The sequence below is a fragment of the Camponotus floridanus genome, unplaced genomic scaffold, assembly GCF_003227725.1.
Source record: "Camponotus floridanus strain SB8 unplaced genomic scaffold, Cflo_v7.5 scaffold99, whole genome shotgun sequence".
NCBI classification, from domain to species: Eukaryota; Metazoa; Arthropoda; class Insecta; order Hymenoptera; family Formicidae; genus Camponotus; species Camponotus floridanus.
The window spans coordinates 870,558-891,176 of NW_020229870.1; the positions used below are offsets into that span (position 1 = coordinate 870,558).

General features: G+C 35.1%; 1 protein-coding gene across 1 annotated transcript in view; it reads right to left on the reverse strand.

The window, feature by feature from the left end:
- The window catches only part of LOC105249968 (single Ig IL-1-related receptor), a 137,985-nt gene that overhangs the window by 32,566 nt on the left and 84,800 nt on the right, over positions 1-20,619 (reverse strand). Inside the window, exon 2 of the mRNA XM_025415145.1 lies at positions 18,927-19,108. Within this exon, the coding sequence (XP_025270930.1) occupies positions 18,927-19,108 (182 nt within the window). The remainder of the gene's footprint in view (positions 1-18,926; positions 19,109-20,619) is intronic.

Sequence of the window (20,619 nt, forward strand, 5' to 3'; positions counted from 1 at the left end):
TCCGCATTACCATGAAATACTACCTCGCCGTTTATTGTACCACGTTTCATCCCCCGTGTTCATATTTAATGCGAAAACACTTTTCGGCAGTGTTTTCCCATCTCGCTCCGAAGAGGTGATAAAAACCATCTATTTGTCACGCGAGTATTTTCAAATCCTCTCTGGAATCATCATAAAGCGATTCTTTCAAGACCTCTCTCGCGACGTTAAATCATCAATCTTCACAATTATTACATGTTAAATATTGTACGAATAATTGAGATATCGAGTACTAAAATTTCGATTGATCTTTAAGAGCTGGAGAATATAAAGTTATTATAAATTATATAAATAATATATATATAATTATATAAAATTATATAATAATAACTATTATTAAATTATGTAATAATAATCATTAAATTAAATTACATAATAATAATAATTATATATTGCACTCATATATTTTTACATGGAAAACTTTATATGTTTTCATTCAATGATATAAATGATACATTACATATTTGTGAACTTCATATTTTAATTAATTGAAAACCTCTGTAATATGCTTTGCAAACATTATTATTTTTATTATTTCTATCAAAGGATGGTATTCGTTAAATTAATTAATTAGTTAAATTTGCCGGACGGGTTTTGAAGTACGCTGTAGAGTGCGGTATCGAAGTGCACGGAAGTGTGTAGACATCGAGGGCATCGAATGAAAGAAGCCGGCGGATAGTGGATGGTGGATGGCAAAAGGTCACAGGTCGTTGGGCCGGAACGGCGAGAGAGAGGAAATGGAGACGGTGCACCGGGACAGGTAATTCAATCAGCACTGATGCGAAAAACTCAAAATCAGCCGTCCCGTTAACCGAACGTGTGTGCGTGCACGTGATAAAAGTGCGTAACCTACTTGTCATTCATCGTCGATCGACATTGACTCGAAGGATCGTCAACAGAAATCTATTTAAACTATTGGATCTCTTTTATTCAACATTATCATGAGCGAGTATCAAAATTGAAAGGCAACGAATATATCATTTAATAATAACAATATAATTTAATATTCATAAAAAGACACGTATATATATATATTTGATCAAATCTCTCGAAGCGCCGTTAAATTTAAATTTGGATGTGCGACAGACGCATGAAAATGATCTCTGTGTCTATTTTCAACGGTGGAATTGCGTCAACCAACGATCCACTTTCTGTGGCCGAAACGTCGACCGGAAATTGAACTCCGTGAAATTCGAACTCCAATTCCGAGTGCCAATTTTATCAACTCAACGTCATTTTATCTCAAGATTTTCAATATACTTTATTAATCTCTCGATTGTACCTTACTTTTCGCGCGTTACAGACCATCGAAACGCGCACGAGGAGAAGTTTCCCGTCCTCGAAACTTTGGAAAAAAAAAAAAACCGCAGCGCATCCAAACTATTCGGCGCACCGTTAGCATCCGGCGCGTTTTACCACATCCGGCAATACGGCATCCGGTAGGTCGGATATTTGGGTGCAAACAAACTGCTAACTAACCCAGGACCGTCGGAATTATGATATACATAGGTTGCGCATCTACCACCATCCACCGCCATTTAAGCCCGAGCATCAGGGGGCTTAGGATTGGATTGCTTCGGGTTGGGTTAGCTTAGGGTTGATATGATGGGACGATCCTGACGCGCGACCTGGAATGTGTCCAGTTATTTCTTCCGATTCCCCGACAGGGCGATTCACGTGAAATGTATCTTTTATCGTGAAATTAAAATGATGGAAGAAATGCAACAGAGCTAAAAACAGAATGATGACTTTTTTATTTTCGAGCTTTAGATGTAAAACTATTTTAAAAAATTATTCAAGAGAACACATCCCCCCCCCCAAATTAATTTCAAACTGATCGAACTCGTTAGATAAGATGAAGATAAGTTGGAATCGCCTCGTGTTTCGTTTAACTTCATTTAGATACGCAAAGTGAGCGAGTTAACAATTTCGTCAAAGAGCGCAAGGCGAGTCTCATTAATTGGCAAGTAAAGGATGCTCGAATATGCTCGCTTAAGGCTCGCAATTAATATTGCGTAATCGAATCACGACGATGGCTTGACTAGAACTTGAGTGCCGCTAAATTCGGGGAATTGCCATCAAAGTTCCTTCAAAGCGACCGTCATTTTAAGCATTCGAGGACAGAAAGCTCGCGGCGAGTTAGCTGCCGTAACGATTTAATTACGCCTCGCGTTAGATAGGTAGGTAGATAATTTCGCAAGAGACCAGAGTAAGATTACAGGCAGTTAGATCGCGGGACACGACATATTCCTAACGACGAAGACCGAGCAAGACGATTAATCTCGCTTAAGCTCTCGTAGCTTTACGAGCTCGCGTCGATATTTATCGGAAACCGGCCAATTTGTGCTCACCTAACAGCCTCGTCGTCATTCGCCTAAGCCTCTATGGTTCCATTTAGGTCATCCGGATAAAATATTGACGGAACTTAATCTAGAATCGATATACAATGTCTTGGGAGAACCGCGACGATAAATTGGCGATTGTTCGAACGACCAAGCATTACATAAAATTATTCGCGAATGATTAATTCAATAGTTTCAAATTATTAAATATTGATATAAATGGGTAACGAAAACTTGCTCTTCTTTTCAGATAAATCTCTGAAAGGATAATTGATTTGAGAGGATTTTAAAAAGGAGAAAGAGAGATAAAACTCTCTCTCTCTCTCGTGAGATGTCCTCTCCATCCTCTTTAAAAATTAAATAGTCGCGAGAAAAATCTCCAGAAAAGTCCGCAGACGGTGTGTTCTTCGTCGACCAATTGGGAATCGATTTTTCCCTTAACGAATATTTGATTGAAGACTAGCGTACACTGCTGATATAACATACTCTATCAAGTTTTCATACAATTTCAACGGCATTATTGCGAAAGCTGTTACGAGATATATCGGAAATTAATGTATGATTTCAGGCAAATGAAATCACGGGCACGGCCTTTGATATTCAATATAGAAACCGTGTCTTATTGCAACGTCATTTTACGCTGTAATACATTTAGCTTAATATTACAAAAATGCGCGCTGATATTTGAAGATCAAATTACATTTGCCATTTTTTTTCTCCTTCTTCGAGACCCTTAAAAGCTCCCTTTGAACGTTTTGCTCTTCGATTTATGACATTCCTGTTTCGCGAGACGTCACGATATCGTCGCCGCGTGATCTTGTTAAGATCCAGGTCCTTTAAAGTAACTTCAATCGCAGCATTCGAGAGCGAGCACGAAATTAACGCGAGACGAATCGCGTTCCACGCGACGTAACGATGCACGTAACTGGGGACCGATAATCGAATGCAGCCGGATTGATTAAGTCACTCTCCTCGCGTTCCTACACGAAGTGGAACCTTCTCTTCTCCTCCCCTCTCTTATTAGTTATTTCATGTTCCCTGTTTCTTCTCTACGCGAGCAACATGCAAGCTCCGAAGGTAGACTCCATTTCGCGCAGTATCCTTTCATCTGCGAATAGATATCGAGTAGGAAATATTGAAAAGAATGAATTAAAATTATTGAAACCGAGAAAAACTGATAACGTCATAAGAAACGAGAATTTTAATGATCGTGCTGTCGTCCTCTCTTGATGCGGAAATATCGAGAAATTAGAATCAGACCAAATGTATAAAATTAATCTTAAAAGGAAAAAAGCAATTTGAGGTGAAAACAAGAGCTCTAATTTAGCAGAGTACATTGCATTTTTCTTCAATAATACATTACATGTAGAATTCGATATGCATGCATATTTAAAATACATATCATATTTAAAAGGACAGAAGCAATTTTAAAAAACTAATGTCATGAAATTAGAGAAAAATTCATTCTCACAAAATCGCTTGCGAATTGAAGTAATTGTGAGAAATTGAAGACGATTAAAAATATTTTCCCGATATTTTATTCGAACTATAGATGTAGCAAAATAGTGTAAATTTTACTAAAGAGAAAAAAGTCGAGTAACTTTTTTTGCTACGTTAGCCAACAGATTTTCTTTTTCGCGATTCTAAACGTTTGTTCAATTTGTCAAGCGTCACAGAGACAGTTAAACGCCGTTTGAAGTGGCATGGCAGGAGTCACGTTACGGTTCTGGCCCAGTTTCGGTGCCCGAGTGCAGTTACAGATGTGGATTACGGGAAAAGTGTGAGCGCGGAAAGAGCGGCGACGAGTCAAAAAGCACTCTCTCTCCCGAGGACCCGTCCTATCTATCTCCGGATATGTCTATTGCATACAATGTCCGGCTGGGATCTCGCGGTTGGCCGGGACAGGGCTCGTAATTTAGCGTGAAATACGTTTTCCAGAGCTGCCCGCTGCACCGCGGTCGCATCATCCCGCGCGCAGCATCCCGGTCCAGAGAGTCCGGATCCGGAGATCTCTCCCTCGCCGTTCTTGAGCGTACTCTCGGCGTTATGCGTGGCACGTTCCATAATCTGCGGCGAGATAATACGGAGAGGCCGGTCATCAAAGACGGACGGCGTCTCCTCCTCTCTCTCTCTCTCTTTCTCCCTCTCTCTCCTTCTCTCTCTCTCGCCTCTGTCCGACGTCGTCGGATTATGGCATCCGGCGGATCCAAGCGGAAAATTTAGAGAGCACACCCGGGCGGAACTCAAGTAGAAGTGACCCAATTCCCCGCCTTGATTAAAATAGAACTTCACTTTGCCATGTTTAAGGCTAAACTTGTAATAAAGACGAAGTCGGTATCATCAAAGAAGGGAATTATTTAGACCCTTTTGATGATAAATTTTCGCAAGAAAAGTTTCGATAGTGAAAAAACAAAGTAAATTCTAAATTTAACTTATGTTAACATAAAACAAAACGATTTGATAGCAGGAAATCTGTTGGCTAACGTAGCAAAGAAGTTACTCGACTTTTTTTCTCTTTAATAAAATTTACACTATTTTGCTACATCTATTGCTCGAATAAAATATCGGGAAAATATTTTTAATCGTCTTCAATTTCTCACAATTACTCCAATTCGCAAGCGATTCTGTGAGAATCAATTTTTCTCTAATTTCATGATATATTAGCAGGTTTTAAAAAAAAATTAAAGGAGCAAGGATAAAAATGAAATTTGACGAAGAAAATTTCCGGGGAAATTTCGAGTGGAGTAAAAAATAAAGTTTGAATAAAAAGATTAGCCGGATATTTTATGGGACAGAATTTTCGCTGCAAACTCGTTAAAAACTTGTAGGATGTAGGAGTCGCGACTGCGCTTTCGCAAGTGCCGTCGTCATTTACGTATCCTCCAGTCTGTCGATCGCAGAATTTCGTTTACGTTACCAAACTACCGATCGCAAAGTCATATCGTGTACTTGCCCGCTTAATATATCGAAGCGATGCGATCGATGGCGGACAGTTTCGTCCGTCGAGTGCGGCGCAACTTATTGATCAGAGCAACATTGTATCCGCCTGGCAACGTGAACGGACAAAGCCCTTCTCATACGTCATGATGCATGTGAGAGAGTGTCACGTGCCGACGAATTCGCCGATACACTTTGCGAAGCACATGGAACCTCCCTCTTCGAGAGCCGGGAGAGCGAGAGTGTGCAACCGCAAACCAAAAAAAAAAAAGAGAGAGAAAGAAAAAAAAAAGAAAAATAGAATCGCCTGCACGAAACGTCCGTCGTCTTTGCTATATCTCGTTGCAATTTCTACGATAAAATACTGGAAAATACGATACGTATTTTCCTCGAGACGAACGTCGAGTCGACTTTTCCTCCGCGAGAATTTAACAGGTGCTTCAGTTTCCTTACTCTAAGGAAATGTAATTTTATTTTCTCAGTATTCCTTAAAATCCTTCTCTCTCTCTCCTTCTGTCTTCCTCTCTCTTTGTCTACTCTTACTTTTTCAGACTCAAATCTAAAATAGATTAAAGTTTATTAGAGAAAAAAATATACTATATATCTAATATAGAAAAAAAATATATAATATATAATATTCTTTAATTAAGATATATCTTCTTATTAATTAACTGGAAGATAAAATTTATTCTCATTAGAATAATATTAATAAAAGCTAATGAAAAACCAATATAGAAAAAAATATATCTTCTTTAATTAAGATATATCTTCTTATTAATTAACTGGAAGATAAAATTTATTCTCAGAATAATAAATTTATTCTTAGAATAATATTAATAAAAGCTGTATATTTTATTTACCGAAAAATTTTGCTCATTTTTTATAATAAAAAAAATTATACATTTCCAACATAAAATTTTATATAATTCCATAAAAAGGTATAATAAAAAATATAATCTATGTAACATTGCAATATGAGTTTTCGCTGGCTTCGGCGGCTAATTTTCACATGAATGGCGCATTGATGGAGTCTTGATACCGTCCGAAAAGTTGCCAACCCACTCGCATAAAGGAAAGGGAGGAAAGAAGGGAGGCACAGACACGGAATTTCGATCGCGCTTTTCTAACCCTTCGAGAGTCATCCCTCTCGGAAGCTTCGGAAGGCCCGGGGGCACCGATAGACAATGCAAACCGAAGTGACTCTAAAACCGTCGACCAGAAAAGTCTCTTCCCGCGCAGTTGATCCGAAAGTTTCTTCAGACCGCGGTCGTCGAGCCGCGCCGCAAACTATCGATGGGGAAAAACAGACGGTCGAACAAGCCAAGTTTCCGCCAATAAAACTGTCGTCGCTCGAGAAATCCGGGCGAGCTTCCGTTTCGTATCGCTTGTGTTTCTCACGAAATGCGCGAACAGTAGAGCAAGGTGGATAGGGGTGCTTTTGCAACGAAAGACGGCAGGGGAGTTTGTAAAGAATGGCTTTAACCCCGTATAAGTTACTAAAAGACGTGCTTATTTCTAAGATATGTCACGCGTGTTGTAGCTATATATTTTATGTATAAATATTTATTTTCTCCTCATTTTCACGAATCATTCTTTTATATATTTTTATATTTTAGATTTTAGAGAGATTAAAATGTATAAAGGAAGATTACAACAATGATTTTTTTAAATATTTTTATGATTCTAAAATTAGCACCTATAAATTTAAAGATTTATATTTCACAGATTGTTATTTTAGTTTTAAATTATAATAAATTTATAATAAATTTATTGAATATAATTTATTGAATAATTAAGTACTCCTATCGATAAAAATATATATTTAAAAATTTCTCGTGTCTCCAAATAAACTGAAAAGTAGTATCTTCTCTTGAATTGATCCTTTTAAGCATCGTATAATATACCCGGGAAAGAAAGTAAGAAACCACACATTAATGGTGTTTCTTGTTCAAGAAAGAAAAACAAAAGCTATTTACGTAGAATGCCATAAGAAGGAAATTTCGATGATGGCAACGGTTGCAAGAGTGTGGAGAAGTGCACAGAATATGCCAGGAACCTCTCGCGGCTCCCCGAGGAGCTTATAGCTTGTGGACACAAGATACCGCAAATCGTGCATGTTATTCATAAGTTCCTACAGGCTGTCCCAGAAAATGCACTTCCCAGAGCTTTTCTCAAGGTTACAAATTTTTCCACGAACCCAAGTTAAACCCTTTTAGCACTAATCGAGGAATATTTGACGCAATTTCTGCTTAAAAATGTGTCGTTTAAGATTAAAATTATCTTGAATCTCGTTGAATAATAAGCTTTAGATCCATGAGAATCAGAAAATTTGCTCCAAAAGTCATCAATATGATCCAATATTGCGCCTTCATGAACATGTAATCGAGATATCCTTGTTTAGGCAATTTGACTCTCTGTGAAATGGCCGCAGTAAAATCTGCTCTCGAAAGGACGATCAGGAAAGCCGATTCGTGCTATAGTCTGATCACGTTCTCGTACGCCAGGATCAAGGGAAGAGACAACACGACGCGGTTTCTCGAGGATTACGGCTCGACCTGGACACACGACACCTGAGCGCGCGAATGATAGGTGGACAGGTGTACATTGTGCAAGGTGCGCATGAAAGGTTGACAGCCAATATAACGTGAGTATTCCCCGAGAATTCACATCCGACTTTCGCCGGATTCTTCGCAAAAATCCATTTTAGAATGTCATTTATATTCGACATATTCTCGATTTATGATTTCGCGTCGAAAGGATACGAAAATTGTGTTAAAAAAATGAAAATCCAATTTTCCTTTTATTTGCGCGATCGTTTATAAAAAATATGTAATGTTTGTAAATAATTTAAATTATTTCATTCGAATCTCAATTTAATTATTCTTTTTAATCATTCGTAATATTTTCCAGAAATAATTTCAACAATTTTCGAAACTTTTAAATTAAATCTAAACATTATTTACAAATATATATTTTATTAAAATCTAAATATTATTATTTATCACAGTAAAAAATAAAATGTTAATTATAACATTTTTCACATGTCCTAGAAAGTTCAATCTAAATTTTAAGTTAAAATAATTCATTCGTCGTATGTTACTTATTGGCAAACTAAAAATGTTAGATAATTGATAATTACGTGAAAAAATAGTTACAATAACTCGTAAGAAATGTTAAGAACATTAACATATAATAGTAATTATTTTAACTTAAATTATTTGTAATTATTTGTAAACATTTGGTTTTAGTAAATTTGATTATTTTTGTATGTCAAAGTTCAAGATTATTTCAAGATTCATTTTAACTTTTCTTAGAATGTTAAACTGACTTCGAGACATATTGATTTAAAATGATTATATTAAAAATACTCAAAATAATATTCCATTTCTGAGAGACATGTATAAAGAATTAAGTTGACATAAATGTAGCATATGAAAACGTTATAAAAATAATAACATATAGGTTGTATGTGAATTTTACATGAAAGTACTAATCAAAACGTCAATATATTTTATAATAAATAAGAAAAATATTACATTCGATCACTTAAATTCATGAAAAATATCAAGCTTAATTTTTCAAATAAAGGAGATGAAACAGAGAATTGAAGATAATCCATATCGAGGGAGAAAGAGAGTGTGAAATATCTAAAGTGGGCTCTTACTAATTATGGACACTTTATTCGCGTGGCGACTCGTGTCACGCTATCATAACCATCACATTTCATTTGGAAAGTCGTTTCGTTGGATGCATCGGAGCCACGAGAGGATCCTCGACGGGGCGAGATTAACGAGCAATGGCGCCTCAGGGGGACGTTAATCAATTAATTGTAACGGTGCAATATAACGAGGAAAGACGGGCAACCGGTATATATAGTATCCTTCGATAATCCTAGGTAGAGGCCTTGTCCGTCTCCACCGTGTTTTCTCGATGCAAAATGCATCGCGACTGATCGACCAATCGAACGTCATTCGTGCAATATTGCTCCCGGGATTAAATGAAATTTTGCATGTAACGATGCCGCGATCACAATTATAACGACAGTTGCAATAACAATTAGAGAGGCAGGGCGTCGCGATGACAATCATAATCAATTTCAATACGATATGTTATATTTAATCAAATATTAAGCGAAATATTCTCCCGTACGTAATTAAATTCCCAATTCGAGATACAATAAAATATGTGTTTGAAACTGACTCGTAGACTAAACTTGGCTGTTTGTCCGTCTGGAGCGCGAAATATATTCGACCCACTTATTTTTCAACATTTTTTCCAGCTATTATCTTCCACATCTTACTCATAAGAATTTCACGTTAATACATTTTTTTGTATATTCTTCTGCTTCACATTTTCTATACGCGTTCCATTCTGTTGACAATTACATTAATCATTTCGAGGTTTTTTTATACATCTTTCTTTAAAATTCCCTGTTTTCGGATTAATTCAAGAATTTTATATTTCGACATTTTTTTTATACAATTTCTCGTTTGCTTTTCCCGATTGATACAAGCTTTGTTCGCGGAATTTTCGAATAGTTCCGTCGAATTGACGGCGCCAACGCTTATCGGTGCTTCCTGCGGACTGATTAGTCCTCCCTTCCCCGAGTCTTTATTGTCACAGAGTGTCGTCAAAGTTTATCTCGCGCGACAATTGTGCGCTATCGCGGAACCATTCCGCGCAGCTGAGCGCGGTCCAAACTGCAGCACCGAATGGTGCATGCACATATGATCCGTGTCCTGGATAAAGGCCCGCCCGATAAGAAGCATGCCGACGTCGGAATCTCTGTAGATTCCGCTGATGCACTCTCCGAATCGTTTAACTTTTTTCATCCCGTGAAAGCTCAAATGCAAGTGGCTATTATTTTATATCGATTGCGGAAAATGCGCAAGGATGTAGTTGAAATGAATGGATTAACAGATAAGAGAGAAAATATATAAGCCTGTAAGTTTTTTCGTAAATGTTAAAAAATATTTTTGAGAAATATATAATTATTGCGTATTACATGTATATAATTATATATCCGCTTGTTTTTATTTGTTCTGAATTAATTTTTTGTCCTTAGAAAGTAGGACTCTTTTTATTCTTACTCGTGCAGAGCTATAAATTTCTTCAAGTCTGACAATTATTGATAAGGAGAAAATGTCGTAAAACAAAGTTAGACGCTTCATAAAGTTTGTCTTAAGGTATTTTCATTGATTTAATGGCCAAAACTATTTGCTTAAATTATGAAAAATTCGAGAGAGAGGTAATTATTAAAAATAAAATCAAAAATCTTAATTATTTTTTTACAAAATAATAAAGCTTAACGCACAATTTTTATTTTTTACTTAAATTTTTTTCTGATTTCCTTTTCTCTTCTTTTCTGTCTTCAAGCTTTGATATAAATTTAATTCACGATTCTCGATTTCTCGACTCTTTCGGTTCCTTTTATAAAGGCTTGCTACTAAAGGAGGATTAAAGGGACTCCGACGGATCCTTACGATCATCGCAGCTCGCGTCGACGATGGTAGATGCCGCGAATAAATTCGCGTGAAAGTGTCGCGGTAAAAAAAATGGACATACGGGAAAAAAATCGCGCGAATAAAAACTGCGGATATATGTGTATATATACGAAAATACACGACGAGGGGTGAAAGAGTGCGCAGTCGTCAACCGGTAGTAATTCCCGTAGCAACCCCCGCCAAAGGAATATATCGTCCTACGCGTCGAGAGATAGAAATTGCAGCGGAGAAATGAAAGAAACGAAGAGACTCACGTTCACCCGTGCTTGATCCTCTTGTATCTGCAACCGTTATCCGCAAATTAAAACCGCGAATATACCGAGTGTACCAATGAAAAATGCGCGCGCGGATGTAATGTACTTTTAAAATAATCAATTTAAAAGGATATTTTTGAGAAAAAAAATTTCGCAAAAAAACTTGTGTCTTTTTGAAACCGTGTGGCTTTTTTAATTTAGATAATTTACAGTCGATTCTTTTCCGTAACAAAATTTTGACATGAAAAACTCGTCATTTTTGTCGCACGTTTTTCATTTTTATACGTATTAATGTGATTATTTAAATAAAAAGGTATATTTAATTAAATTTCCTTCAAGCAAAATTAATTAAAAAAGTAGATTTTGGAATTTCCACGATTGTTTTATGATGCATTTTCTGCTCCCCAACTTGTGATATATTCCAACTAATAACAATATTGTAATTAATTAATATAATTTCAAAAGCAAATTTCTATAATTATGCTAATGAGCTTCTCATACTTAAATAATCTATAATTGATTCGAATTCTACTCGAAAAACTTAATACCTGGTGGTATACAATTTACATCTAAATGCATCACGTTTGCTCGGAACCATAGAATTTTCCGCAGATTCTGTATCGATCTCGAGTGCGCACGCAATTAGCGTCTTTAGCTCTTCTTGCATGGAGAACTACTCCCTTGCAAAGCAACGGTAGATTTCGCCGTGCACAGAAATAGCCCGAGAGGATGGTTCGATGCACACGGCGATGCGCTACTAATTGCATCGCTCGCAGCATCATCATCATCATCATCGTCATCGTCGTCGTCGTCGTCGTTGTCCTCCGCGGTGGATCGCACGCGCTCGATGCAATTAGGCTTGAGATATTGCCTCTAGTGCGACGTGTGCATCCCTCGCTTCCTCGATTCCCCTCCCCCTCGTTCCCTCTAAATTGACGTATGAGTATTAATGTGGGTTATTAGAGCGATAAGCCTCGATATTACTTCGATGGCTCTTCGCATCCTGCAACGAGATCGCGTTTCGAATCGCGTCGTATTTTTAGAACGTGTGAATATACGATCGAGATATTTTTATCTCGAAATCTCATCTTTTTTTCTCTTCGGATGATTTAGCAAGCATAATTTTAGAACCTTAGGCTACTAAATGCGCATACCTCTCTGTCTTTAATATAATTTTTTAAATATTTGTAATTTCGCGATATATTTTTTACTCTTCTCGATTGTTATTTCCTTTTATATTTTTTTTACATATATTTTATGTTTATTTTTCATTCTCATATTTACTCGTATCTTATTTATTGTTTTTATATTTGTTAGAAAATAATTATCTTTCGAAAGAAGTCGTTTTGATGTAGTGCAATTTTAGACTTCATGACAGACAGAAATCGAATGACCAGAAATCGAATGATCAGAAATAATAATATCCACCTTCATCTCTTAAAATTCACGTATCGTAAATCGAGTATCCAAAAGATTGAGCGATGATAAAAACGTACGATATTGATGAGCATCGAGTTGTAAATCTCCGAAGCGGAGGATGAAAATAATGATTGCGAATAGGGTGTGAACGAAGGAAAAAAATCGGCGCGACGTGACACAGGGGTAAGGGGAAGGACGAGAAGAAGAGAAGTTGATGTCCGTCGGGACGAGAAAGAAATTAGGAGAAGTGCTGGGAGTGACTCGAAATGATCGCATAAAAATTTATTGGGAATAGTATGTCGTCCGTGTGTCAACAGGGATGCTTAACTCTCCAAGGGTTGCTCGCACTTTCAGGAATTTTTCCCTTCCCTCGAAATCCTTTGATATACCGTCAACGCTACGATTTTCTCCCCTATTGCCTTTTAGCTGTATTAAATATTTTTCTTTTATCACCAAAGTATTTCTCTCGGCAGCTTCCAGCATCTGTATTAATTATCCCTTTTTTTCAAACCAATTATATTATATTTTCAAGCTCCTTTCATATTTATATAATAATTATATAATAGTTATGTAATAAATTATTATATGAATTATATAATTATTATATAAATTATATAATTGTTATATAATTATATAAATTATATAAATTTTACACACACATATATATATATATATATATATATATATATATATATATTAATTAATTATTTTAATGATATACAAAAAATACTGCATATTTATTGAATACTTTCCAGTAATTTCAGGACTTGTTATACGAGATGTATGTTAATATTTCGAGTTTTTTTCGACACAAAAAAACTGCTCTCCCCTTCTTTCGCTGAGCGCATCCGGATAATAAGCGCGTCGACCTCGGTATGATCAGCGATGCGCTTCCACGAAGAGAATTGATCGCGGATTCGCGGAACATCATCTATCCACCTACCTACGCGCACCTCGCGCGCAAAACGCAGGATTAAATCGACCCAATTCCCCGACGCTGTAATTTACCGCCTGTAATTCATGAATCCGTCTCTCGAACCCCGCAATATCGCGCACCGCCCACCAGATTGTTACGTACGTATATTCGCGCTTCGTTTCATCCTGATCGATTCTTTTCCCCTTATACTTTCGAGCAAGGAAAAAAAAAGTGGAAGACGATTCTAGGAAGATCCCTGTTAAGACTGCGAATTTTTGCGCCGCGAAAAATTATCCGAAATAACGAACTGATTCGATCCACGTGTTCTTTATTTCAAAGAGAGATTTTCTCTCCATCAATTAAATAATACAATGAAAAATATTATAGAGAGAATAATTATTGTATAAATTAAACTAGATTGTAAAAATTTGCAAATTCACAAATATTTGCAATTCTTCATTTCATCACGAGTACTATAAATTTTACGATATACGATTTTATGGGAAATAGTTTCGCGGACCAGCTTTCGGATGCTGCGCGCGTTTCCAGACCGCCTTTGTAACGACGACAAAGAGAGCCTGGCGGCGATTGCAACAACGCTTCACCGGCCCGGCCGATTCGAAGCGAATCGCAATTTGGCGAAAATGGTAAATCGAATTCATGGTCAAAGCAATGCGAGTTTCGAGATGCGTTTCGCCGAATAATAACTTTGTGCGCGCGCGCCCGTGGCATATAGACGTGGATTTATGCGGGAATCGGGGAATGACTGTAAATACTGTACTCGGGATACTGTAATTGGGAGACGGGAGGGTGAAAAATTGCTACGTCGATTGCTGTTTTGCATTTCACGGGACGAACGAAAAGCTCGTCCGCGCTAAAACTGTGACAATTTGATTTGTCGGTAGGCTACTACACTACGCTGTGATCAATGAAATGCCAGGGAAAATTAGTCGCAAAATCGCGCACGCGATAATGCGCGACGATAAAAAGCGAGCGGAAAGCTCACGACCGTTTGCCAAATAATTCGAGCTTAGGGATGATAATAGACGGGTTTAATTAAATACACCGGGACGTTTGACAAGAGAGAATCTCGTCAACGCGGCTATTTTCTATGAGTAATTATTTTTACTAATTATTTAAATATATCGACATAAAATTGAACCAACAGCGATAGTATGATTAGTAAAAATTAAAAGGGAGGGAATTGATAGAAAATAAATTTAAAAATTCACGTGACACATTTAAGATTATTTTTAACAAACTGGAACAAAATATTAAAAAATGCATCGAGTGTTTTAAAAAATCTATTAAATTTATATACTTTCAAAAATCTAACGCTCTTGGAATTCATTAATAAAATTGTATGAAATTTAATACTATAAGAATGAGAGTTTCTTGTGATTAAAAGATTGAAAGAAAATTTATGGATTTAAAGTCTTTAGATAAATGTATAGATATAAGTTTCTCGGTATCAGAAATATTTTAAGGCGCAATCATAATCGCACATTTCGCAATGGACGACAATAATCCGTGACATTTGATTGCTGATATGGTTGAGTATGAACGTCAAACGCGCGCGATGCCGCTTTTGTTCAAAGAACCTCGATTAAAATTTCCCCGAATACGTTCTCGTAATTTAACGACGCCTTTAAACGGCACCCACCTCGAAAAATAGGCCAGATAAAATGATCGCTGTAATAATGTGTAGCGATGTACTCCGTCCCAAGAACTTACCGATAGGTAAATGAAGCGTGATTAAAATAAAATTTCCAATAACCTTATCAATTATCGGGATTTCAATAAATTTATTTAATAACCGTAACTTGTAATCGTGCAAGATGATTGAAATCTATTCTAAATCAAAGATGCAAATACATATTTTATTTCTCTTTTTAATTTCTTTGGACAAATTTTTCAATTTAATCGAGAATTCATTTTATTTTTTATGCAAAACTAATATAAATAAAATATATAATGACGAAAAATAATTAATGTGCACATGTAATATGTTCTCTATTATTTGCATGATTTTTTCGAATCTTTTCAAAATCTAAAAAAATATTTCCGCAAAGATATCTTCTTGTTTAAAATGAAACAAGTTACCGTTCAACGTCTTAAAGATGAAAGATGACGCAGAGATTATACAATCTTTCTTTTTGCGGCTAAGCTTCTGCGAGGATAATTCGCGGCGTTCTTTTGAAAGTCAAAGTGCAACGCACATGTGGCGCATCACCAGCGACCGGAGTGATGCATCCCACGGCGAGTGCACTTTCTACGAAGGAGATTCGATTGGCAGTTCGCGGAACCTTCTACCTACGCACCTCGCATAATGTGTAGGAAGGGGAGCAAGAAAGAGAGAAAGATGGAAGAAAGAGATTGGATCGTACCAATTTTCCCGTTTGGCAATTTTCCGCGAAGCAGACGAATGACGATTACTTTCTCGGCTCGTCTGACCGTGTAAGGAATTTACTCATTAATTCGCCTTCCAAGAAAACGCGAGAAATGTCTACATATTCTTGATTATCTCGTTTGCTTGCGTGTGTAATTTTATTCATTCACTTTACAGAAAGTACATTCTACACAACAGACATGAGGGAAAAATGAAACTTCAAATTCTTTCATAAATTTAGAATCGATTTGATCAAGATGTGCGTACTTTTTCTTGAATTTACACAATTATTATAAATTACTTATTTTATTATTATTTAATTTAAATAATATTAATTAATATAATTAATATAACATTAATATTAATTCATATAACTCATTAAATTACATAATATAATAAAAATGAATATGAACATAGAATAAAATATTCAATTCAAAAACATTTTAATACCCAGCTTTTTGACAAATTTAAGATCAACTTTTCACGATAAAATATATATATTTGTTAAATGTCTAAATTATTGAAACTGAAAAATATTTTAATTAATTAAATTTCATCAAATTATTTTTAATTTAAACACTGATTTCGATAACTGAAAGGTATTTCGGTGGCTGACAGAGGAGCAAGAAAATAAAAGGACTCTCAGAGACGAAAGAACGTTTAACGTGTACGGAAAGGAGTTAAACGTCGTCGACTCGGAATTCCCTCGAACGACTTCCGGCAAATTGCTGGGCAAACTGGAAGTCAGTTATATCGACAGACAGAACGAGGAAGAGAGCGCGGCACGAATGCGCGCTAAATCGAGGGGTTTAGGAGCCGTAGACGACCGGAAGCGCGGTCGCTCCCTCGATGAATATTAACTCGTTCTCATCGTCCGAAAAGACGTTGCGACGAATTTTCCAAAAACGGCGCGTTTCAACTGAATCCTAATATGCCACAATGATTACATCACTCTCCGTGATTGCATTACTCCAAAAGATTTAATCTTCTTGCTTTTTTTTACAAAAGCAATAAAAGTGAATGATTTTATGTTTCTTATTATCATTCTTATCATGTTATTTGCTTAATTATACATATTAATTTGTGCAATAATAATGCAAAATTTTAATTCTGCTTTTATAGTGAAGACGTAAATTTATTTTTACATTTATTCTTATATTCAATAATAATTTAATAAAAAATGTATTATTATTTATATATAAATATTATATTTGTATATTATTTTTATATATTATATATTATTTTGCATCAAAAATAAAAATTTGCATAAAAAATTTATAAAATGGCTATTTAAAAGATGGCAATAAAACAATTTATAAAATGGCTATTTAAAAGAACGCAATAAAACAAGAGCTAAATAAATCCATTCAAAAATGTATCAAATAATTAATATTGCGAAATTAATTAAATTATTGCCTCAATACGAAAATATAAATCCATAATTGTGTTACTTTCCATTTTTTATTAAGTTGAAAAATTCGATAACGGCAGAATATGATTCTCGTCGCCAGTCGGGAAACACTGGTATCGCGTTATAGAAATCGAGGTGGATCGCGTGCAACACTTTTATTCGGTTTTCCGTCGAGACCAAAAGCTAGTGCCGGAAAAGCGACTGACTGCCCGGAACCGATCAGATCCGACAGTGGCGGACTTTAATTGAAATTCCGGGTCGATAACGTTTGCGGACGCTCGATACACCCCGGCTATGTTATCCCGAGTTATCTCACGTCGGGGATGTCCGCAACGATGACTTTCGAGAAAAAGTTATCGGTCCTTCGAATAAGCGAATCAATTTTTCTTGAAATAAGATAGCTATGGATTTTTAAGAATTTATCTTGAGAATATTACTTCTAGATATTTGTTCCTAATAATGTTTTGTTATCTTTCGTATCTTGACGAATTTTCAGAATGCATCATTCAGATTTTTACATTTATACTTTTTATATTTCTATTTTTACATTTATTATAATTTTTATGTTTATTTTCCTATTCGTTTTATATTTATTTCATATCTATTTTTATATTTAAATTTTTATATTTATTTATCCGCATATTTTTATTTATCGAAAATATCTCAGCATAAAATTGCACGACAAAAAAACGTGACAAAAGCGATGAAATAATTACGTATCATACGCATTGACAAAAAGATTAAATAAATATATAATATCTATTCATGTTTTAAAATTTTGATCTAAATTTTTATATTGTATGATGAAAACAAACACAACTGCATAAAATATTATCAAAAAATGTTGTATACTAAATCAATACAGAAAGAAAGGATCTTCTATCCTACGGGTTCTTGGCACATGACAGTATCATGACGAGGCTCTTTGACGCGGATATCAAAAGCGAGTACCATTTTGTCAGCATCAGCGATTGACGTTTTGCAATGTTTTTTTTCGCGACAACTCGTTCCCTGATCGAGCATTTGTTCCCTCTTTTTGTCCTCGCTTTTATTTTGAATAGAAGCTTCAAAGGCGAGTCTCTTTCGCGAAATCATTCGAGTTTTTTTATATTCTCTCGCAGCGACAGCAAGCGGATCGAATTGAATGAGCACGGCTTTTTCCATTGATGCATTTTTTGTTATCGTGAAAATTGGAAAATATTTGGAAAAATTTAATTGCTTTCTCGCTTTTATTCTACTAAATTTTTAAAGCAAATAAAATTTTTCGATATCGAAAATACAAAAAGAATTTAGAGAAATAAATTTGACATAAATATATATTTATAATATATTGTAAATTGTGTATAAATTAATTAAATTAATTTCATTATTAAATAGAGTAAGATTTTAAATCATTTCATATATTAATTGTTTAATTAATAATAAAGCTAACCACACATCTCTCTATGAACATATAAATTATAATTAAATTATCTCTGTAAATTAAAAAAATTATAATTTATAAATAAAAAAATATTTCTTTTACATTATAATATTCCTTTAAAGACTTTGTTAAACGACCTTTCAATTTCAATCTTATTCACCGTTATCTTGTTATCATTGCATGCGGCATCTTGTTATTAAACGTCGAATGGAGACACGAGATGCCTTTTGAGCTTTTAATATAAAGCTGATGCATGAATCTCATCAGCTTTATTCCAGAATATCCTACTTACCGAGTACGGCGAGAGTGATGTCGCCTTCCAAAGTAGTTGTGTCGTTACGTGCCTGACAGGAGTATCGTCCCGCATCCGAGGCTCTCATCTCCTGCGTGTAGATTGTTTGATTCGCGCTCTCGGGATATAGGATAAAGTGGCTCTCTCCGCCTGGCCAAGGATACGCCCTGTTATCTTTATACCTGTAACAAAAAAATAACTTATGTATCACAAATAAGCGAGCTCATAGTCGAGAAAAGTATTATAAATAACATTCACTCGACATCGTATGCAAAAAAACAAAAGATATATTTATCATCGAAATTTATTTCACCTTCGAAATAAAATATTTTTAGAAAAGATTTTATTAATCTTTTTAGTCTTGTCATGTTTTCATTATTAAAAATATAATATTTCTTCTGACAAGAGAGTCGTACTTTTTTTTGTGGAAAATATTATCTCTTTATTTTTCTACAATTTTTTTCAAGACTTTTTCGGGAAACGAGAGAGAAAAAGTGCACTTACAGAGATTTTGAAAAAAAAGGCAAGGCTATTTTTCATGGAAACGATAAATTATCGCGACCGATCGTCGTGAAACACGTCGCACTTAAAAACAAGCCCGATATTTCCGGGACGAGAATATCGATGGTTGTTCTTGAGAGCATTCGTTCCGCCGTAAAGATAAAAGTCGAGGGAACGAGCGCTCCTCGACAAATACTCGAAGTAAGAGAAGAATCAGGAGCACTGAACCGTTCGCGAAAATAAATCGTCCGTTCTATATTGCCGCCACAATGACTTCGTTAATTTATTGTTGTTGTTGCACTGTGCCTCTCTCTATTATGATACCGCACAGTTACACTATCAATGGCAATCTTAGTATAAAATATTTATTACAAGAGAATCAGAATATAGTTTAATGATGTATAATTATAGCGTAGCATAATGATATGCATTAATAATATATTCGCATAAATAATAAATATATATAATATATACATATTATTAAAATACAATAATATAATATAATAATGTAACATAATAATATAATCGTTAAAATAATTACATTATTACATCCCTATTGTTGTAGCATTCTTTTTTAATAAATATTTTATTTTACTTTAATCATTTGAAAAATTAAATTGATTAAAATTAATTAAAATTTAACTTTGCAACAAACGTGCAAGATTTTTTTTTCTCTAATAAATAATAATTTTTCTCCATTTTTGTCCGTAATTTTTTGCGAGAATTGTATTTTTAATTCCTGCTCTGTATTGAACGATCCATGTTACGAGAGCAAGTCTTCTTTTGTACTTGGTGCAAGGATCAAGGAATCGACGGTGCTCTCGTGAAAGGGAAAGAAAACCTCTCCATGTAATTCAGTTTCTAGTGCACTACGCAAATTCACTTTCGTTTTACTGGCGGATCAAAGAGACATCCGCGCATGGATTCTACAAACTTAGGCTGCTCGGAATCTTAGAATCCTTTATCCCTACTTTTTTCGAATGTAGTAGTACGAAAAAGATCCTTTATTTCAACTTTAACTTTAAAAAATTACATAATTTTATTCTCTATTTTATAGTCTTCGTGTATTCGTAATCTATATCTTCAAAATAATTTGGTATTAAATCTGAGAATCTTTAGATATCAAATCTCAAATTTAAAGTTCATTAATAATAATTATTTAATATCCGGATATCAATTTATTTGAATACTT